The 23,935-nt window shown below is 43.0% G+C and overlaps 1 protein-coding gene across 1 annotated transcript in view; it reads left to right on the top strand.

Moving 5' to 3' along the window:
- Positions 1-23,935, top strand: part of commd10 (COMM domain containing 10) — a 54,387-nt gene that overhangs the window by 2,101 nt on the left and 28,351 nt on the right. The window contains exons 4-5 of the mRNA XM_047592685.1: positions 410-565; positions 3,903-4,013. Coding sequence (XP_047448641.1) covers positions 410-565; positions 3,903-4,013 — 267 coding nt within the window. The remainder of the gene's footprint in view (positions 1-409; positions 566-3,902; positions 4,014-23,935) is intronic.

The raw sequence follows: 23,935 nt of genomic DNA on the forward strand, positions 1-23,935 counted from the left end.
AACATTTAATATTTGAAATTAAATATTTTATTTAGTGCTGAGGGAGTTTTACCTATTTATTTTTTTGCATTTGAAATTACCTAGAGTTCTCTAGTTATGTGATTTATGCTACACATTATAATTTAAACAGGATAATTAACAAAAGAAACAAACCAAGTGACCATGCAAAGAGACTTAAAGCATCCATAATGTCTATGCAGGTGCCTCCAAGAGACGATTTACGGTGATAGGTGTCATAGTTTACAGGTTGCAATATCTGAATTTTGCACGTTGCACCCCCAGCTTTCCAACAGGGGTCACTGTTGTACTGTTTGTGGCTGCATTTATCAGTTTATCTCTCCTCTCCTCTCCTCTCCTCTCCTCTCCTCTCCTCTCCTCTCCTCTCCTCTCCTCTCCTCTCCTCTCATAGGCAGTATATCATAATGTAAAGCCGGCCTCTTTGCAACAGCAGCTGGAGGTTATTCATCTAACCCCAGAGAAGGCTGAGGTGTTCTCACAAACCTGGGCCACTGCCGGACCCGACCTCGTCGAGAAGCTAAAGCGCAGCATCTTTGCCCCCAAGAAGGTAAATGTTGTTTTTGGTTTTCTTTTTACCACAAGGCTGTTTAAAGCAGTTGTCTTTTTCGCCCACATCCTCCCTGACAAGATTTGTTCTACGACATGACCAAGTTTCTCAAACAGCATTGAAGATTAATGCTCTTCCAGACACTGAGCCGTCGTTATATTCCGCTTTCCTCACTAGCTGACTCCTCAGGGGACATCACACAAAGACACAGCAAAGAGTTGTCACATTAATTTTAAAACTTGTTTCCGTCTATAACTTGATTAAGCGGTGACACTTCAAACGACGTCCCTTTCACAGTCAGGGGAATTACGATCTAGCACAGAATAAATATGCGCCATGTACGCATTAGTCACAATATGCTGGAGATGCTTCCACCTGTCATCTCTCACCTCTCTCCCTTCCATGGATGTGAAAGCAGACATCAAGCTTCAAGTTCCCTCTTCTTCTGATTCAGCCTTATAATAATACCAATACTATAATAAATGTAGCATGAATGTAAGACACTTTTTATATTAAATGTGAAGCTGTGACACAAACTTACAGTATATAGACCTCCTCTTATTCAGTGGGGTGAACTGAGTCCAGCATTCGACCAATGAAGAAAGAGGCAAGACTTTAAATGTCAGTGCTGTCAGACCTAAATGCAGTTGTTCCTGGCTGCCACTGACAGTCCAGTTATTCATCACCCAACCTTGAAGGATTTTTTACTTTTGTCACAGTCGTACTTTGAATCACCCGCAGTTTAGTTTAGCTCTCACATTAGCCAGCTAGAATGCAGTTTTTGTAGCAACTGGAGACTTTCTCTGTGAAGTTAGGTCAGTGTGCTGTGGACTAGACCCTAATCAGACCATTAACTGACAGCAATTGATAATCAAGTGAGTTACTCGTTCTCATCGTGATGCACAACTTTGTGTGTTGATTGTAACTGTTGCTTGGACAAAGCAAGACATTTGAAGACGTCACATTGCGCTATGGGCAATTATAATTGACATTTTCTGCTAAATTCTGCCATTTAAGTAGACAAAACTAAAAAAAAATATCAGCTGATTAATCATGTGTGAGTAATTTCTGATATTTACAATTCAGAGGCACTTCATGCACACAAAAAAGTATATATATATAATGGCAGTCTTTACCACTCCAAGTTTATTAATCTGAAAACATTTCCTTTTCAAATGCTTCTTGCTCGTAAGGACAGGGCTTCACAGCTCATTTTTATGTTGGGCAGCGCGGTTCGGTTGCTGTTTTAATTAATGCTGCTGTTTACAGAGAGATCACACAGATCTTTCTTAATTTGAGGTGAACGATGGTGATTCCCGTTCGCTGCAGTTTAAGCAAACAAAATATAGAAATGCATTAAATTTTTCATTATGTTTTGGAGGAAGGAGGAGGCTTGCGAGCCAAAACACAGCTGTGATACATGGAGGCGGTAGCATCACGTCGCTTTACTGCTGCAGGGACTTCAGAAAACAGATGGCATCATTATGAAGTTGACTGAAGTTATGAGTTTGTGGCTATACACCAATCAGGCATAACATTATGACCACCCTCCTAATATTGTGTAGGTCTCTCTTGTGCCTCTAAAACAGCTGGTAACAGGGGCCTCTATGGATCATCCCACAGATATTTGATCTGTTTGGGATCTAGTGAATTTAGAGGCCATGTCGAAACCTTGTGCTGTTTTTCATGTTTTTTTGTAGTTGTTCCAAGCTGAATCCTGCTGGGGATGGCTGCTGCCATCAAGGAGTGTCATTGATATGGGGATGGGGGGGGGTATGGTCTGGTTTAGGTGGGTGGTACGTGTCTAAGTTACATCCACGCGAATGCCAGGTCCAAACGTTTCCCAGCAGAACCTTGAATTGTCTCAGTGTTATTCACTTCTCTTGTCAGTGGTTGTAATGTTGTGGCATGCTCCCAAAGTTGTGTCAAAAAGAGTTAAAGGCCACGGAGTCGAGGTACTCTAGTTGCCACCACAAAACCCTGACCTCAGTCCAATAGAGAGTTGTGGTGGGGAGAACTGCCAAAAGTGTGTGACACCTACAAACTTGATTCAGTTACTTATTGTAAAAAAAACTACGTGCAACGTGAAACATTTGACCTAAAGTAGATAAAAAAAAAACATGACAGGCAGTGCTACCAAATACAAATATAAACTTCGGACTCACTGGGAATTTGATGAAAGAAATAAAAGCCGAAAGAAATCTTTGTACTATTATTCTGACATTTTACATTCCTAAAATAAAGTAGTGATCCTGACTGACCCAAGACGGTTGATGTCAGCTTGAATCGAATGTCGGAAATTGTGAAAAACTGGATGTACTTTGCCAACATGTACGTAAACATCGTTCTTAAACTGTACTTTTACTATACTAAATTACTTTAATGATTAAGTTGCAGATAATGGAAGCAAGATAAGCAACACACAATGGAGGTGTTTATTCGTGCTAATTTTGATGTCGTTCCAGTTGTGAGTGATGAGTCCTTCCCCTGCCTCGCACCTGTCCTGATGCTCTGGAAGCATCCAGACCCAATAAGTCACACTTGGTTTATTATTATGGCCTCTCTCTGGATCATAAAACACTTAACTGCTCTGCCTTGACTCGCTGCTGCTAATCTATCACACTGATACCGCTGACTGATGAAGTATCTGCCGGTAAATCAGCCTGCCAGACGGTGAATTGGTGAGATTGGCCAGACGGGACACTGCAAGGTTTTTCCGAGCTCCAGAAACGTTGGAGAGTGACATTCTGACGACGTGCAGCGGGGAAGGAACTTGGAGGGATGAAGCGAGGTTTTACAGAAGTAAATTTACAGTTTGTTTGCGACGTGTGTGTGTGATGGTGTAGGTCATCTGGCTTGTATATAGTTGACAAACGAGCCTTTAACCCTGAAGAACTCTGAAGAACCAAATAGAAACAGATACACTTAATTGCTCCATGTTTATTAAATTTTCACATTTGCTGCTTTTTTTTTTTTTTTTTTTTGGCCTTAAACTCAAGGACATCGACTACATTTGGTTTCTGGAGTGTTGTGTATTTATAACACTGTAGCACTTTTAAAGACCAGACAAGTACAACGTGCTGTTGAATAAAGTTCAAAAGGATTTTCATTTATAATAACCGTTACAGATAATTACTGTGTGGAACAATGGGAACATAATGAGGTAAAAAGGATTAATGAAATGACAATATAAGCATAAACAAACATTACTTTTATGGGAAAGGTGACATTATTTTAATAGTTTTTGAAAATGCATTTGTAGCATTTATTAATTTAAATTTAAAGTCGCTACATGTACGTCTATGGGCATTTAACCGGATCCATTTGTGTGTTTCAGCTTGACTACGTCGGCTGGCAGCTCAACCTGCAGATGGCCCAGTCCAGCCAAGCCAAACTCAAGTCTCCCAGTGCCGTCCTCCAACTGGGGCTCCAAACCGAAGACTCACAGGTACGAACGCATACATAGGGCATGTGCAAAAGGATGCACATGGTGCACGCTAGTTATTATGTTGCTTGCTGCCCTTTGCCCTAATTGCTAAAAGTCTCCAGTTTTTTTTCTTCTTCTCTTTTTCTTCCTAATGGATGCCACTGGTGTCTGTCTTGACCCCAGAGGTGGATGTGTGTCTGGCTTCAGAGTAACTGTACTGTGAAGACCAGAGATCAGGGAGCTTGTTATCGGAAACCTCCAGGGTCTCTTTGTTCTCTAGAGGAACTTGCACAGCTACTGAAATTGGACAGTATGTGCATTTATTGGAGGGTTGTATTATAAGTAGCAATGAACTGTATCTATTAATGCAGAGTATGGGCTTGCTTACAGTGAGGCTTTACGTGTAGCCTAGATGTCTGCCTTATTGAGGTCAGATCTCATTTGTATTACGTACGGGAGTTTGGTGCGGCATCCTAATGAGGACTACTTTTACATATTTGTTGTTGTAAGGAAAACACAAAGAAACGTGATACCAATATGCTTTGGACTTTTTTGGCTTTGCTTCCCCGTTTCCATTACTTTTTTATTCAGTAGAGTTTATTTGGATCCCAATTAGCTAATGCCATGTACTTACTGTAATAGCCCAGACTTCATGAGCCTCCTTTGCTATAAGCTATAGGCAACAGGAACACAAAAGTCAGTTTCTTTTTCACATTAAATTTTTTTTTTTTTACTATAGCTTCAATTATTCTTCCCTCAGATACGAGCACACACTTGGTAAAGGGCTGGTTGTTATTTGACATATTTGAAATACGTCCTTCTGACCGTGAATGCTGCACAGGACCGTTGTTTGTTGGCATGGATTTTTAGTTTTGGCCTTCGGGCATTTCAACGGCTTCCTTTAAAGAAGTTTTTGTCTCGAAATTGTGGGGCTGATTATCCCTCGAGCTTGGATAGTGCTGTTCCAGCTGACTAGTCAAGTGTCTTTTCCTGCACACTGCTTTGTATTCAGTCCCTGGAGAATGCCGGCTCAGCCTAAACGTGGAATTAGGCGTGACATATTCAAATTGCTGTCGTCTTAAATGTAGGCCTATAGGCGGTAAGCCTGCAAGTAAAAAAATATATGTTTTTCTTTATCTTTCTGGATGCGGCAGCAATGAGATTTTTTTTTTTCTTTTTAATGTTGTGGATTGTTTTCTGCTGTGTTTTCCCTCGGCTTGTAAAAGAGGCATTAATTTATTTAAATCCACTTACACAATTCCCCTAGTGGGAGGAGGTAGCTGGGGGGCTAAAACACAGTGGCTGGTTAAAAGTGTGGAGGGATCAACTTCACTAGCGCTGCTGAGGTGCACATCCAGCGGTGACCTACAGGGGGCACTGTTGCCTCACAGGTTGGAGCTCGTCCCTCAAGGGCAGTAAAGTATCTGAGATGGATAGCATTCCTTGTTTAACTTGGTATTAAAGCAGCTTGAATGTGCACAGTTTATTTTATTCTTTTTTTATATTTATTTTTCTTTCCCCATTGTGTTTGATGATTAGATTTTCCTGACAGACAGTGCGCACGTGTGTTTTCTTGCGACCTCTCCGAGAATTGCTCATTTGGACCTAAAAACACAGCAGTGACTGAGAGCTAAATTAGTTGTGAATAGAAAAGAAATTCGGCTGCGAGTGTCATGCTAATTACAGCGCAGCTATGTAACACCCTTAACTGCTAACTGTCTAAAAGAGAGGGGAACGTGCAGGAGTTGCAAATGGAAGAAATTAGAGCATTAAGAGGTGACGGGCGAGGGTTGAGAGAGCAAATAAAACATAATATGGAAAATAAAAAAGAACACGGGGTGAACGATAATGAAGATGAAGAGGAGAGAAACAAAAACAAAACAAAATGAGGAGTCGAAGGCAAGGTTGGCTTTCTGTATCTTATTGATTGCTTGGAACGAAGTGTGGAGTCAGAGACCGTCCCATCTGACCAGCCTCCTACTTCATTAGCACTCTCCCTGAGGAGGAGGAGGAGGACGAGGAGGAGGAGGAGGACGAGGAGGAGGAGGACCACTGCCAGGGGGCTTTACATCTCATTCCTGTGACATGCAGTATATCTACAGTTCACTGTTAGCACGTTGTTATAAGACATACTTGCATTTTATATTCAAATTTAATTTTTCGGTTTGCTTAGCGATATTTATCATCCTTCATTACTCCGTCTACTTCCAGGATGTGCCAACGAACAACATGCTGTGTACTAAAAATTATAGATTATTGTTTCTGTTTCCATGCAACCACTGCTGTTGTAGCACTCTCCCCACGGGAGCCGCTATACTCCTAAAGGGAATTTGTGTCGGGGTTCAGTGATATGTTTGCATTTCCTGTGTGGAAACCGAGCAAACGTCTGCACTCAGGTAGATATTCTCTCAGTGTTTTTTTTTTTTTTAGGAGTGAGATCTTTATTTTATGCCCTTTCAGTGTTGGTGTGACATAAGACCTGTTGCGTCGCTTGTCATCTCCAGAAAGGAGACAGAAGAATGACTTGACTGATCTGGTGTCAGAAGGAAGAGTAAAGTTAGCAAAACAACTCGACGTCAGCGGAGGATGTCGGGGGGTAGATCGGGATGCAGGGGAAGGTGAATGGAAGGACGAGAAAACAAGAGAAAAGACGACCAAGAAAACTTGATAATGACTACAGAAAAGTGACACTGAAGTAGGAGCCTCTCCCGCAGTTCACCTTGTGGAGTTGCAGCGGTAATAATAGCAGGGTTTGGTAAGAATGATAGCTATACTGCGGATTACCGCATTCATTTATTTGATCTTTTTTTTTTTTTTTTTTCAGCAGACCTTGAGTTCTGTTGTGTGTTTCCTGCAGAGGCTTCGTCTTCACGGGATGAAGCCGTGCTTGAGGAGAGACGACTGGAAACATTAGTGGCTCTCTGCCCGCTACCTAGTGCGTGCGTACTGTACGTTGCATGCAAACTGTAGGAGCACGCACACATCTGCTTTTCACTCTCTCAGTTGTCGAGTTTCTTTCCTTCACGCTGTGCGCGCTTCTCCCTTTGGAAACATCAATACGCGCAAGACAAAAATTATTGGTTCTATAAATGGATGTGTTTGCTTCTGCAGGAAAATTGCCCAAAAACAGTGGTGCAGAAATAAATGTAAGTGTTGACAGTTTATATGAGTGGGAATTTCTAACCATGTATTACCATAATTAGACCATGACTGGGACGCATAGTGATTAGTGAGATTACATTTTGGTATGAATGAGCAGTGGTTATTATTGAGACAATTGTCATATTTTAGGATTGTTGAAGATTCAGCAAGGACAACCAAGAAATAACAGCTAAAATAAGTCAAGGGTAATAACACAAGCTATACAAATGATATTTATTGAGTTATGTTGGTGAGTGAAGCATTTGAAGGCTATTAGGCAGCCACAAACTCTATGGTCACAGAATAAGCAGCAGCGTTAATAATAATTTGGGCATTTCGTTTGTGCAGTCAGGTGCACGAAAGCCAGAAAATAACCATTTTGGTGTCTTTTAATGAGCGGATGTCTTACTTAGAACAGCTAGCGCAATTAGTTTGAAATGTTTTGACAAATACAGATGTAGTTGTGGGCCACGGTTGACATTAAAAGACCTACTGTTTGCCGGCAACGTTACGCAACCCGTATCATGCGGAGGACCAGAGGCTCTCAAGTGGGCAAAGGCTGCCGCAAGACCTCTGGCTCATTAGTTCACAATCCTGTTGACCTGTAAACAAGATGTAAGCTTGTGTCGTTTGGTGAGCTGCCTTTTTGAGATGAGTTCATTTGAATATCCTTCATGGGAGTCTATAAACTATTTTGCAAGGGAGGAAAAAAAGCCTTCATTTTTTTATAGATAAAAGTACAATTAGATGCTGTCACTGTGTCTGTAAGTGAACCCCCCCCCCCCCCATCCCCCCCAACCGTTCGCTCTTTCCGCCTCTCTGCCTCGTGGCATCTGGACGAGCCTCTGCTCTGCTGAACAAGGGTAGCGTGACATTTATAATACAGAACAACCACTTGCAAGGCAGCCACCGCCGATTTCAATATTTACTCTGGACGTGCCAGGCTGCAGAGGCACGGGGTGAGAGCTACTGAGCTAATATCGCTTCAACATGCTGGCTCAGACTTCAAAGGCTATCTTTAGTTGATAGCTTCAGACAGACTTGATGAGAATTGATACAGCCAGGCTTTTCTCAGTTTCAATTCTCCAAAGGGAAAAATGTACTTAGTGCAGCTAAGAGATACATCTCTGCCTTCTCCCAGCTGACACTTTTTTTTTCTTTCTTTCTTTTTTCTTTTTTTTTTTAAATGTTCCTTCTGTGGCCCATTCAATAAAAATTTGAAGAGTCAAGGGCTGGATTCCCCACTGGACACAAAATATACTTGTTTCAATGCAGTTAATGATTTTTTTTTTGTCCAAGTTTGCCTAACTTTGCACATGGAAATATTTGTCATTTATTTTGAATAGGCTTTAAAATGTGAAGATTGTGCTTCAGCTCTGAAAATCACATTTTGCCATTTCATCGATTAGTAGATAGTGGCACAATTGATGGATAATCAAAATAATTGTTAGTTGCAGTCTCATTCCCTACCTTAACAAGAGGTTAGAGGTCAGGGTCAGCGCCTCTGAGCCGGCCGAGTGTTGGTCTCCGCGTCATGTCATGACACTAATGGTTTTTGACTGAGAGGCTTCAGCCCTGGTCCTCTGGTTTAATGTCCCTTTGCTGCTCTGCAGAATTTTGACTTTTTCCCCCTTAAATGTGACACGGTGCAACCGAATCAGTATATTGAAACAGGACACTGTGAGTGAAGTGAAACTGTCACCAGCCGACTTCCTCGTGGCACCTGAAAAAGGAGCGGGAAGATAAGCGTGTATTCTCCTCACTGTTCCCGGTGGATGTGATGCTGCGGTGCTTCAGCGAGCTCTCTGTAAAAAAATCGGGAATTGCTCCAGCTGCACTTGTTGCGGGTTTCTCATACGCTGAGCGTCTGCAAGCGGCGTCACAGGAGCCCTGCTGTTAATTGTGCTCATTCATACCCAAGTGCTCCTGTCAGAGGGAGCGCGTTCCTGTCAGGTCACACACTGTAGCAGCTTCTTTGACATCAAGGTTTGCATTCTTCTACCTCCTTTTTTTTTTTTTTTTTTTTTTTAATCAATCCCAAAATAAATAGGAGAACGCGATTCTTCCTTTACTTTCATTCATTTGTGGTTTATTCATGAGCGAACCTTCTGTGTTTCGTGTCAAGTTGTCCCCAGCTACAGTAGCTCTGAATTATGAGCCAACTAATTCTAGTTTGCGGAAACCTGCTTGTTTTCGTTATCAAAGCATCAGAGATGAAAGACCTTTCTTCTTGCGATTCTAATTTATTTCCTCTGTTCTGGCTTACGGCACCAGCGCTGTAGTCACGGAGGAGGAGGAGGAGGAGAAGCAGCTCTTTGTTAAGAAAGCAACACACAAACACAGAAACTCCGCGCTCGTTTTAAGCCCTCCCAGTGACGGCTGTGACTTTATTTATTAACACCGTGTGATAAGTCACGCAATACAACGTCCCGTTTTGACTCCTGTGAGAAGGCGCCCGTGATCAGAGCCTCGCGTGTCGCTGTCAGGCCGTCGTCGTCACGAGCAGCGGGGCCAAACTTTTGAACGCCGCTCAAAGCTCTCGCCGAGTTACGTAAAGCCGTGTTCTCGCCTCCCACACGCCGCCGCCAGTTGCGCAGACCCAAGGAACAACACATCCAGCAGCGGATCCAGCCTTTTCATTTATCCTTCGGGGGGGATTACATGCCCCAATCAATATATTGGAGGGCTCTGATGTAAATGGCACCGCATTCAAATCCTTCACACCAAGCCACCCACCAGCCAGGAGGGACAAAAGCAGCTTTGTCTCAATCTCTACTTGCCCTGCTCTACATGTCCCAGGATGCTTTGTTGCTTTGTGTGCACATCTTTTTAAGGGTCCCCCTTTCTCCTTCCATCTCTCTGTCTCTTTCTCCGTCTCTCTCCCATCTACTTTCCCACTGGCGATTTGTTTTCCTCCTGTGGGAGTTGGGATCCCATTCATTCAGGGCACATTGTTCGGCTCTTATCCATTCCAGTGGATGGGCCCCGAGAGGCAGAATGGGCGACTGTGGGTGCTCTCGTCTCTCCTCCTTCGCCCCTCGCCACCCCACTCCTCGCTCCTTGCCATGCGATGATGTCATGGCTTTTTATTTGCTCCAGGGGCACCCATTGATTCTCTCTCCCTATTACACACTCTCTATATTCCCCCCCCCCGTCCACCCCGCCGTACCCCTGCACCCACCGCCCGGACCTCCACTCCTGTTTTCCTCCGCCTGTCCCTTTTCCCAAATTCTTTTGCCTCTGAAAAGGCGCCCGGGGGATTTGGAGATGTTTGGATGTTGTTTAGCACACCCACGGTACATGCTTGACGCCCAGATAGGGAAGCCATCAACCTTGCAAATCCATCCGCGACTCCCATTTAAACCTCGTTGATTTAACGTCCCCCCCTTTTATTCTCACGTCTCCCACTCCTGTGATCAGGTTTTATTTCTCTCTGGTTAATCGCCCTGTTTTGTTTCACACTCAGTTCGTGAAGTAATCATTAATCCCCTGATAATGCGGTGCCGTTTTGCCAAAGCTGGTAGCAACGTTAAATATAAATATATATATATATATATTTATAACAGGGGCGCTTAAGAGTGATATACTCAGATAAGCACGTGTGTCTGTTTCCCGATTTTATTTTATTTTATTTTATTTATTTTTTTAATCCTAAAGAGGCTCCTCTGCCTCTTGGCTGAACTATGCCGGGGTGAGAAATCTATTTCCGTTTAAACAAGATGCACTGATTGCACAAGCACGGAGCCAAATCATATCTATTCATTCCAGTGAAAGTTGTCTGATACGCGCGCACGGGATAAGTGTGGAAAGGCTGTTTTCTCATTCAAATGCCAGATATCGGTAATAACGTCGACATATGTATCATCGCATCACAAACAGGCTTTCGGTATATGCTGGCGTTTGTTTCAGATTGTTTCCTTTTCTTTCTTTTTTTTTGTTTTCCGAGTTTTCTTTGTCTCAGTGTGTGATGAGATACAATAGAACTGAAAAGGATATGAGCTACGGGACGCTTCCCTGCCTTGAAATAATGATTATAATGAGTGGGCTGGAGCTTGGCTGTCTTGTCATCCGTCAAGCGATGATAGGGCGCAGAGTGCTTCCTCCGCCTGTATCAACAAATTGTCACCCGTGTCTCACTGAACGCCCAGCCTCTTTGATGTTACACTGGTATTTGACTGTTAACGCTGAAAGGTAAAGCACAGTCGGAGAGAATTGTTTCAAGAGTAGAGCACGTTCAGTTCACCTTCGGCACAGGTTTAATAGGCTGGTAGACTGTAAGTACAGTATACACACCGATCATGTGACCACCTCACTATTGTGTAGGTCTCCCTCGTGCTTCCAAAATAGTTTTGACTCATCAGAGAATGGACATGGGTCTTCTGATGGGGTTTGGTAACAGGATGTTGGAGGTGCCTGGTCTGGTCTAGGTGGGTGCTACATATCTGAGTAGCATCCACATGAATGTTCCAGCAGAACATTGAATTGTCACAGGATGTCTTGACTTTGACTATAGCCGGGTTTACATAGAGACTCGGGTCAACTGTTTACATGTCAGGTGATCTATCACCAATCTGATGTTTACATGTACCACTGTGTTTAATCGGAACAGCTGTTTTACAGACGTGTGACATGCTTTCATAGTTTTTACACTTTTATTATTAAAGCTACGGCTTCATTCTTAGCTTGTGGGGTCATATCCACTTTTGCTATTGTGTTAGTCTTATAGTAGCCGATCTTCAGTGTTCAAGGTCAAGACCAGTTGAGAGAACGTCACTGCACATTTACGTCAAGACAGAGCATGCTCAGACAGAACAGAGCCTGATTTTTTACATGACTGACCGTTTACATGACTTTCGATTGGTTTGGGAAACCATGTAAACTCAGTTCATGAAGCATAAGTGAAACACCAAATGCTGCACCCGGCTGTGTAGACAACTGTATTGATTGAGCAGAAGCATATGTGAACTGTCTTATTTATGTAGACGACCTATTGAAAAATATATAGATATAAGACATGAGGAACATGAAGATTGTCTGGCTAATTTAACAAAGAGAATCAAACTTTTCAGATGTGGTCTGAACTGTAATTATCTGAATAAAGAATTAATGAAGCTACAAATCCAGCCAGACATTTAATGTCAGTGTTACTTATTTATTTTTTTTCTCACTTACAGTACATCTGAGTTATCCACCCACTTGCTCCCTAAACTGACATTTTATCTTGGCTCGAGCTGGAAAAAGCGCAAGAAATAATTGACTTTTTGAAGATGACATCTTTTTTATGTCTGACTTTGTGCCGCTGGTGAGTGATGAAATGTGTTTTGCTTTATTGTTTCGCTGCCGTTGTCCCCAGCAAGCTGTACTATCTCTCTTTCTTTTTTTTTTCCTCTTTCAAACACACACACATTTCAATCCTCCCACTTTTCTTTTTCGTTGTGCATGAGAGCGACAGTGTCTACATACCACGGGGGCACAGGGTGGCTGCCTTGGCAATCGTCTAGCTGTGCCACTTAGTAGAGGAAAAAAAAAAAAAAAACGGGCCTTACAGTTGTGAATAGCAGCCGTTACTCGTCTTGTGCAGGCAGTCTCTCGCGCTCTCTTTAACACACAGATACACACCTCAGACGCTCATGACCCCCAACTTTAACCTTGCGCCAGTGTAATACATTAAAATGCCTACTGTTTCAAAATGGAGGCCTCGGCCAAAGGGGCTGAGTGCCTCTTATCCTAAAACCTGGCTCGCCGATGGTTAGTTAAGGCTCACTCTATAAGATGTTGGCTAGCTACACGCCCTGCTTAAGCCGGCCCACACACATTAGAAGATTAAGCTCTGACAGCTTTTTTTCCTGATGCTGTCTAAGTGTCATGTAAGCAGATCCAGGGGTGAACATCAAAGTCGCGAGAAGAGGCTCATACTTTGACTTGCGAAACTTTGTCCGTAACTAGCACCAAGGGGGAGGAGGGCACGGTTGCCATATGCAAAATAGAGCCAGGAACTCAAATGGAAATTTCTAAAATTGCTTCCAATCATGCGTTCAATATCCAGACCGCACAGCTTTCCCATGGTGGCTGCTCTTCGACGGGAACATCATTTCCAAGCTCTATTGGAAGGGAGATGGAGCGCATGGGCTTGCCAGCAGAGGCTGGTACATGACATGGCATCTTCCCTCTTTCTCCATATCAGACAACGGTGACTCGCTGCCACCGCCGTAATCACCTTGTTACGGCTCGTGCTCGGCTCGTGTTCCTCTGGCTTGTTTATCTTGGCGCGTGAGCTGGTGGTGTCTCCATTTTCTTTTTCCTGGCTTTCAGCGTCATGCTTCCTGGTTTAGAGGGTCGTGAGTCTGACGAGGAATTTTAGGATAAATCTGACAGTGTTAGGAGAAAATATAGCGTTTTTTTTTTTTTTTTTTAAACTCCTCTAATATCAAAAATACACCTGCACCTTAGAAATATGAATATTAATCATGTGGAATTTTATTTTCTTATGAGTGGATGATAAAAAACGTTGGTTACCTGCTGTAATGCAGATGGTTAAATGTTGCTTTTGTGGAGTGATGGGATCTTTCTACATGGCTGCAATGTTACATAGCTATGTCTCTTTCTGTGGACATTTATTCCATAAGATATTAATCAGGCTTAAGTATAAATGATCAGAAATACAACCGAGCGTATGATGTATGACGTAATCTGGTTTTCCTGCTTTTCATCTTGATTGACTAGAGTTCATACCAGACGGTGTCAGTGGGCGGTAACCTCTCTGAGAAGCTGGAGATATATGACCTTCTTGTTCCAATATTTAAAATGGATGCACCAGAAGCATTTCTAAATAAATACATGAAATAATAAACCTTTTTTTGATTTCCTTCACGTTTAAGCTGTAACGCAAAGTGGTTGACAATAGAAGAGTGTTTTTCTTCTCTCTTGGATCATATGAAGTGAGGAAGGCGCTCTTGCGTTCATGACTTCACAACTCCAAAGCTGATCCAGCAGGCGGCTCATGCAAATGTGATGTGACGGCTTGCACATACGTTCATCTGCCATAAGAAAACCTCTTAAATAAAAGATGCTGTTTTGCAGTCAGACTTGAGGTAAAGATGTCCCGTGATTAAAGTTGCCTATTGAGAGCAGAGCATTTTATATATATATCCTCACGTGTCTGGAGGTGGTTCATTAAGGTGTACTGTTACTCACTGATGCTTCAATGTGAACCGAAAGCTTTTAGAGAATTAACTAGCATGTGTTTGCCACCGCGACAAAAAAAGCATCTTCTTCTATGTTCAAGGCACTTTCAGCTGTACCCCCCCCCCTGGTGTGGGCATAGCCTAAATTTCGAGAGTTGAAAGGCTTGAGGGTTGAGCTGAAAGTCTTGTAAGCACTAAGCGCCGGATAAATAGTCCGCAGAGGCAGCGTTGCCTCTGCCCACGGATAAACTGCCAGCTCTAGTCGCTCCAATTCAGGGTTCGACCCTTTTTTTAGGTGTCTAATGTGATTTGTCTCCTTTCAGTGTTTGCACCCTCCATCCAGGCAGCGTGGGAGGTGTGAACAGACAATATGAAAGCACCAGATATTTTAATTTCTTTCTTTGTCAGGTGCCATTTAAATAGATTACACTGTACTCCGTGTCATGACTAATGTCAGTGTTAATGCTTTTGATTGTTGCTGAACATTAAGATATTAACGTAGAGGGGGAACCCGATGGCCTAGTGGGTTAAATAATTACCGTAAAACCTCAAGTTTTGGGACACTTAATTTATGTAATGGAAGTGGATGCCAGTTCTGAATTGGAAATAACTTTTTTCTGTATGTGAGGCCATATTGGCTAAAGAGCCATCCACAGCGAATACAGTCGTACATGATTATGAGGTAACTGCATTAATTCTCAGCGCATTCTGCACATTGTGCATTCTAACGTTCCCAACTCTGCCTCTTTTACCTTCTTCTGTTGCACATCCTCTTATTGTGAGTTGAACAGAATGAATGAGATGAGGGATGTAATGTGTGCCATTGATGCTAAAGCTATTTTAAGCAGCTCTGAGAGATGACTCACACGGTTACATATGAACAGACGAGGAACGATCCTTCCTTGAGTTGTGAAGAAGACCCCCCCACCCCCTTACCCTCCCCCATCATTGCCATTTGCACATCTACGCCGTGTTTTTGATGTTGACACCTTGCCATCTCCGCAATCGCTCATCGCTCCTTTTTCCAGGGCTTGACACACCTCTGTTTACATCTTAATGAACATACCCCCATCTGCCTGGCTCATTCATCTATGTGATAACTGCAGCAGGGATACATAACCAGAGCCCCCCCCTGACAACTTGTGCCTTTAGAGCACCTTATTTGTCACATGCTATTAACAATTCGAAGCATTTTAATTACGACGCCGGCAATTCGATGGAGCTGCTGAGACGGAGGCTCACGGGGGAGCAGATGCGAGGTCGGCCTTATGGAACCATCACCGCATCTCAGCCCGCGGAATAAATAGAAGCAGCAGCATGTTCCGGCGGCGTATGAAATACGATAGCCCGTCAAATGCTGCCGACACCGACGCGTGTTGTCAGCATTAACAGCAGCAGCAGCTGCATTCTTGAGAAACGATTTCGGATTGGGTCCCACCAGTGGATTTTTTTTTTTTCTGCCAACTGTAAAAGTTATCATGAACTTAAGGAGTAGCATATGTTTTTTAAATACATTAATTAATTAATCTTGTTAAATGCGAACAGTTCATTAGGTACACTAGTGAAACAAGCTGATCTAATATTCACTTCATGTTGGACCAGTGTCAGAAAGGTGACGGTTGACCTGTATGTTAATTTTGGAGGGTGTCGGCTGTGGCGTTGTTAAACTTGACCGAATTAAACGCTCACGTTTCTTTTATTTAGAAGGGAGATGGACACAGGGCTACTCCCGCTGACTAAAATGAGGTTGTCATAAAAATAGAAACATGCGTCAGAACCGTGCAATTCAGTTCAATAGCGCTACAAAACCACAGGCTTAGAAACGAAAACACACTTGAATCAACAGCTTTCTCGGTTATTTTAAACAGATGCTGAATATAATAACGTCCGTGCCGCCCGGATTTGGTGCATGACCGTGTGTCACTGTCCAAACTTTCTCAGCGTTCCCAGCGTTTCACACAGCAGTTTGTATTTAAGAGGACAAACAAATGTCTTTATTTATATACTCACCACTGTCAATCTTATTTTGAGGAAGAGAAAGTTGTAATTAGTCAAATTAGCCGACAGCAGTGGAATATTTAGGGAATGTTGAGATGTTTCCTCACGTGTAAATCTAAAAACAACTCAGCGATGTCACTGAATCACTGTGATTTTTGTGTGGGCTTGCACCAAGAATGTCCCTTCTTCCTTAATGTCGATTCTCCGCTGATAATGAAAGGCTTCTTCAGCTCTACAACTTCGAGTGCAAAAATGTTTGGACTCGAGATGCCGTCGCCATTCGCAGAGGGTTTCATTAAACCGCATTAAACAACTTGTCGCCACATATCACACATGCACACAGATTCTCATTGTTACTCACTTGCGAGCTAATGGCACACACACACACCAGCTCAGTGGGTGATGACCACAGATTCAATGTAAATACCGCGCTGTACGATATCCGATAATGTAAGTTTATTTTTTTGTGGTTGATATATTTTTTGGAGAATCGCACTGTTTCCTTGCGTCTCTGTAGCAAAAGCTTCACAGCCCGGGAATTGTTGAATTGATGCATTTCAGCCCTCGTGTACGCACTGCATCATCTCCGTGTTGTGTTCGGCATCAGCCCGGACTTATGTTAGGAACGAGACGGCCCCCAACAGGTGCGAGTGCTTCATCTTCTGCCTCCGAGTGATCGGAGCTGGAGTTTCTAAATATTGCATGGCCGTCCTCCTTGTGCGCCAGGGGTGATTACAGGTGTCTATTGCAACAAAAGAAATATGGGAAGGGTGTTGAAAGAGCCTTTGTTTCAGCGTAGACGGCTCACTGAGTCATATTCCAGCCTGTTTACACGTCTGTCTGTCTGGTTCCTGATAATGTGGGTCAAAGAATATCTATCAAGGCGGTGAGACACAAAAAAAAAAAAAAAGACAGAAAGAAAATAGTATCCTTTATTCCACATGTGGCTGTCAGCTTCCTGTCAGTCTGCGTTCTGTTTTCCGCTATCACTGTCTGTAATACCTCTTATTAGCTCCAGGACCTAGATATCCTGTTATATTTTGTTTGCAGCTTTAGCAACTGTGTCAGTTCCCATGTATCATGTGTATTGGGAGCCAAACACTCTTTGTTTAGAGCCTGCGCTATGAATTATAGATACAGGAAGCGGCTCCAATATGTCACCTTCTTAGGCTCGGCAGAAAACACACACACACCCTTACGAGCAGACAAGCGTGCATCCTGATGTTAATGTAAAAATTGTGTGCATTTAGTAGACAAATACACGCATCAGGTAACAACCAGGGGAAAATATCCTTTTTTTATCCTGAAGGCTTTTCAGAGTCACCTACAGAAATACATGCACACTGGAATATCTGCTCTTTTCTGCTGTTGTGGAATTCAGACTCTCTCTCTCTCTCACACACACACACACACACACACACACACTCTGAACACATAACACATGTGTTCTTGACACTCATCTCAGAACAAGCACAGACTATACTTGCAGTATAATGATCACCTTGTCACATCGGCCCATAGGGAAGAGCATGTGCCATCTTGTTTTGTGCTGTTTCTTGTGCCCTTTTTTTTTTAATCTTAACGGCAGAGAAGCCTCACACACATTCTCAACGTGAAGCTTTCACACGTATTTTCACAAAAACCGGGACATGGCCCATGGTATCTGCTGAGATGTTAATTTGTTACCATTCATTCCTCCTCTTCTCTGCTGTACCGCGACGTCGCGCTGTCTTGTGTCGCCGGATGACACAGTTGAAATTGCAATTTTCTAGAAATTGCATCTTGTTTTTGTGTTTTTCGGGCATCTTCCCTGTTGGTAGCAATAACATTTTGTTTCGCCGAGGTGGGGGGAAGAGGCGTGAGCAGTCACACCAGACTGCTTTTAATCAAACCCGCAGGTAAGCTGAGAATATTTGAAAAAGAGTAAAGAAAGGTGAATAGCAGCGTGTCCCTGTTTGTCTGCTGAAACCCATTCATGCACAGTTTTCCTGGCTATTAACAGGTTGTTAGGGGAATTTCATGTATCCTTACGTTAGACTTGCCTCTAAATAAAGCTAAACCAGTCATTACAGCATATCTAAAAATATTAAAGCACTGCAACTGTGCTTGTAGAGTCTCATGAGTTTCTCACCCAAGTAGCTAGTTCCCAATCTGAGCATTTAGCGTTATGATCTTTGAGGGGTTTGAGATTTATTTTTTCCACTCCGTTCATCTCTGCATGTTACAAAAAGAGTCTAAGTTTGGAAAGCAGACGAACACTCTCCCTCAAAGCCCGACCGCACTAAACCGAGACTCAATTATTCAACTCCGTGACGTCACCAGGTGTAAAATCTGGAGATTCTCCAAGCACAATAGTTTGGGTAAGATGATAAGTGTGTCTCGAAATACACCCGGGGGGTGTTTTCTGTAAGTACAGATACATATTATGGTTAGGCTCTGCCAAGGCCCTGAGGTATGAAAACAAAAAACAAAGCAGTTACACAAAAACTCTTCGTTACACACGTCTCGATCTGGCACCTGTGCGTGATCGCAACCCCGTCCTGGAGTACGGTCAAGCGATAGAATAACAGATAAATTCTTAAACTTCATGATGTTCTTTTTAATGTTGGTGCAAATTGAGTGATGGTAAGTGATGCCTACTGTGGCAGCAGTTATATTCCGAGGCCATTAGCCGGCCGTGATCCGCTGCCGCATCCCAACTGTTTTCTAAATGATGTAGGAGAGGAGCGGGCAGAACGGAGGAGTAAGCACTTTTGTTATCATCTCCCTGTCAGATCCTCACAGCCACAGCCCTCTGTTACACTGCTAATAATAGAGGCAAGCTTTATCAGTTGGATCGCTTTCGCAGTAGGAAAGAGGGAGAGAATGAAAGAGAGGCCGCTGTGCAATGTTGACAAAACTCATATTGTGATTTATAATTTTATTTTTTATTCCCCCTCCCTAGAATGTTTTTTACGGGGGGGAGGGGAGCAAAGTGTTGTTGTTGAAAGTCCAAAAGCGTGTAGTTATGAATGTTTGATCGGCGCCCTTTGGAGAAAGCACAGCGTGGGACAAAAAAGAGGTGCTCGCGCGCCGTCTTTGTAGTTTGCAGTCGAACATGTGTGGGCGGAGCCCGGCGGCTCCCCTGGTCACTCTGCAGACTGGAGTCCCATCGCACAAGGAAAAACTAGTTCAGATTGTGAAGATAGACAGACAGGTGCAGATGAGGTGATTGGTCGATGCAGAGACGTGTTCGGTTTGGGACAAAACTCTGGGGATGGGAGATGGATGCGGATGCATGCATGCATGCATGGAGGGAAGGAAAAGCTTGTAGTTTGTCCGGGTTTCATTTATTTCCTTGACGTTCGCTGACATGTTGACGGAAAAGAGGCGGCGGGAGAGGCCGTTTCTTTGTCACTGTGTATTCTTGAAGTTCAGCCAATTTGTGGAGCTGGAAACGTAATTTTGAGGCGACTGTTTTAGTCTTTGTGTCAAATGCTTGCATGATTTAAATGCAACATTTAAGCCTCCAAGTCCAATTACGTGTTCAGCATTTATTTTTGCGCGCACTGCAACACTAAAGAAGAATTTATGAGCCTATTTTTTTAATGGCCGGGATAATACAGTGATGCCTCTTTGGGTTCTTCCACCACTTTGATCACTAGTATGATCATCTCTCTATTGTTTGGAGCAAAAAACTCCCACTGTACCCGTGTCAGTGTTTGTACTTCTGCGCTGTCAGAACAGTTCGGCAAAGTCTCTGTAGAAGCAAGATGTGGAGGCTTTGAACGCACAGACGCTTTCTCTCTGAAATACGTACATATGCAAACACACACTGTCCATCTCTATTTTCCTTTTTCAAACACGCACACACGCGCAAAAACAGACACACTGAACCAGGATCCTTTGGTCATGTATTCTCTTTGCTGTGTCATGATATGCTGGTTGAACGCACTTGCACTGCACAAGTGTGTGTGTGTATTCCTACATCAGCGTGTTGGTAGATGCAGCATGAGTGTGCATGCATGATCACCTGATAGTGGCCGTCCGCAGAATACGTCTTCCTGTAGACACATCTAGATTCGTGTATGTGGCGAGGATTTCAAAAAGTTTTTTTCTTTTTTTTTTTGGTCAGTCATAAATAATCGAGAGAACTGAATCTGAAAGTGGAAGCAGTCAAACTGACAGACGTTTCTTTGATGGTTTGCTTCTCTTAAACACTGAAAACCAATTAGCCGGGTCAGGGACCTGGGGAGCATGACAGAAAAGGATCCAACGCCACCGTCCTGACACCAGCCGCTTCAATTAACACGCGGGAGCGGCTAAAACGCTCTTTATTTCTCTCGCACATGAAAGAGGTCTGTTCTAAAAGAACTGCAGCAGCACTGACTTTTTTTTCCGGGTAACTCTGTGACTGTGTTTCCATGCACTTGTCATATTAATTGTGAGAAAGATTTTGGAATATAACAGAAAATAAAATGCAAATTAGATTTGAAACAGCAGGACTTAGTCATTTAACTAAATGCCCCAATGGTGCTTGATTTGACCCAGGAAGAACAATCCAGAAACACACTGGTGAAAAGATCAATATAGAGCCGTTTTGTTTCCTTGTGTTTGTCACTGAAAACAAAGAAATGCATTTAACATGTACAATTGATTGTGCTTTCATGGGCCCTAACACAACAGTCCGACTGACATTTCTTTGAAACTGCCTGACACTTTTCATCTGGGCCTCTCTTTGCTGCAGTATATTTAATTTCAGCTTCTGTGCAGTGCCACTGGAATATTTACAAGGCTCCAGTTCACTCTTTTTACATAACGTCACTATCTTCACACACTAATCTTGTGATTCATTGTGTATTTGAACAAACTCACTGTGACTTTTTTTTTTTATTAAAGAAGTGATGGATCTTAAACAAAAGACAAGTTCACTGAAAATTCACTGCTGCACCGGGCTGCTGTTTGTCACTCAATTCATATCACGGAGGCTGTAAGATGACACAAAGTGACGCTACAATGAATTGTTGTTGCATCAGTTTGAGAGAAAGGAGTCTTGCATTTCTACAATAGACCATATTCACGGTGGCTTTTTTTTTTTTTTTCCCCGTCACGCTTACGATGGAATCCTCAAGTGCTGTTCAGCTTTGCTTCAGGATGCAACAAAGTGTATAAAGGAGAGTCAATGGTGGAAATCTGGGGGGACACAGGCATTTAAGCCTGGGATTAAAGCGTAATAGAAGTGATCAGACTTGCAATGTCACGTTAGCTGTCTGACCATCTTTTCACCCAACCTCAGAAATGTTGTCTGACATTATGCTCATCATAGTTCTGTGTAGTGTCCATACAGAATATGTCCACACGTGTTGCATGTGACATGAAGATGCAGGTAAGACATGATGCGTCTGTACATGCTGCTCATTAAACGTAATGTAATGGTTTGATTTGTCAATTGACACCTGTAGTAGTGCAAACATTTACATTAGTTGCAAATTTCATCTTAGCTAGGTGTTAATTTTGTAAGAAAGTGAATTTCTTACAAGACCGGGTAACTTAAGAATTGTGTTCATTGTCCAGTGAAGCTAAACTGTGGAGCTAAGCTTCAGTGCAGTTGCTGTTGCTATTGGTAATTTTTGGGATCCTGGTTAATTCATGTGCCCATTTTGGACTAAAACCAAAGTGAAGGTAAGGTAAGGCACAGTGTTCAAGGCTTTCCATCCTGATTATGTTCAAAGTAAATGTGTGAATGTGTCGTATATTAATCGTTGATGGACACTCAAGTTAACGTAATACAGATTCTTCATTATTCTGCTGTGCGGTTCACATATGGGTGACTTGTTCACATCTTTTCAAGCTGTCATTTTTCTGATAATTAAAGAGACCAAACATCTTGATGTTTAATTGATTTATGGGAAATGCCCGTCGTGTACACGGTTCCTGGGCGTGAATGCCCAGTATTCTGTGGATAAGGTCCAGCTTCCAGACAAAGCCGTCGTACCAGCTGCACCCTTAGCCTCAGAGATAGCGGTGGCCTTTTTTCGTGGAGCTGTGTCACAGTGTGACCATTCAGGCAGCAGAATGTGCCAACCTCATCAAGGTGCTCGGCTTTGCCCTTTTCAATTATTCATCCCCAAATTTGCAGGGAGGAGTCGACATTAGTCCAATTCAGATGCTCATACGGGGAAGGAGAGGGCTGCCTGTCCTAATTGGAGTGACATGTGGTCCCTATTGGTCATCTTTAAATGTCATTAGAGTGGCGGCCAAAATACCATGTGCTGTTTAAGGCTAAGTCACAGCCGCTAGATTGGAAGTGGCAGTCTAAACTGTGGCTGACCTGACATGGATGAATATGACTACAAGTGCACTGCTCACATACTCGCACTTGCCAGACGCACTTTATAAACATGAACCCTTCACTCGTGCTCATTCATTCAAATACAGAACGGACCCGTGAGCATGCATGCTTTTAAATGTTTTCTCTCCGTCTTCTATTCTCAGCCTTTTCTGTATTCAGACGCACATACAAAACAGCGCAAATTCTAATGAAGCAAGACGTTTTGAGCCCTGCACTGCCTCCTCCATCCCCACCTCTAACTAATGCAACCCTTTAATAGCCACTGTTATTCTCCTGGAGCTAATTAGAGATTGTACAAGCGCATAGACACAGATGCGCATATTGCACACGAGTACATACATGAAACCTGCGCCAGTAATACAGTGGAGAGGTTCTGCATAATTACAAAGTCTAATTCCTGAACTGTTTTACATTATTTATGAAGTTGTGTTTCTGGTGTCACACTGACCTTCCTCTAATGATGGTGCGCACCAGCACACACATGCGCGCACTGCACCGGTTACGGGTTCGTGCTTTATGTGCAGACACGTGTGCAGTTCTTACACGCCATCATGTTTGCATTAACATGTATATTAATCGTAATCACCACTACTTTTTGCAGAACTTACCCTATTTTAATCCATTTGTTCTCCTTTAAGTTAATTATTTATGTTATTGAGAATTGTTTTTTGTCCTTAAGAAGGAGGCATAAGTAATGCAAACACACACAAACACACACAAAGGCAGAGCTGTAAAGCCACAATTCCCTCTAGTGATCTGAATAGATTCCCACGTTTTAAACCAACTTTAAAAACCTTCCAAGTGGCTCCCAGCTGTGACTTGGTGGCGGTTCAACAGCTTGAAGGTTGCATTCATTTTTACTTTGACTAATGTGTTGTCGAGATCCAAATAAAAAAAATGCCGCCGTTGCATGAAAGACAACCAACGTATTGTTTTCAGACTGGCAGTAACCGTTGGCGCCGCTTTTGAGCGGTGGCATTAGCGATGCGCGTTTGATGGCAACAGTGAAGGACTTGCATTTAAGATATCTGACAGTGCTGATGAGGCATTCATCTCTGTGTCTGATACAGTACAACCAGTGTAGGTGCATTCAGGGCAAATGGCTCGAGCTCGGATGTTCAGATGACTGCCAGTGGCGGAGATTATCTGCAGTTTTGTTCACACTGTTTGTCACCGTGCAATAGCACAGAGTTAACAATGTGGAAGATGACAGCTTGTCAGATAGGCCAGAACATGCCAGTGGTGGTGGGTGTAGAGGAATAATCCTCATTGTTCTAAGTCTAGTACAA

This window comes from Mugil cephalus, chromosome 8, assembly GCF_022458985.1.
Source record: "Mugil cephalus isolate CIBA_MC_2020 chromosome 8, CIBA_Mcephalus_1.1, whole genome shotgun sequence".
NCBI lineage: Eukaryota > Metazoa > Chordata > Actinopteri > Mugiliformes > Mugilidae > Mugil > Mugil cephalus.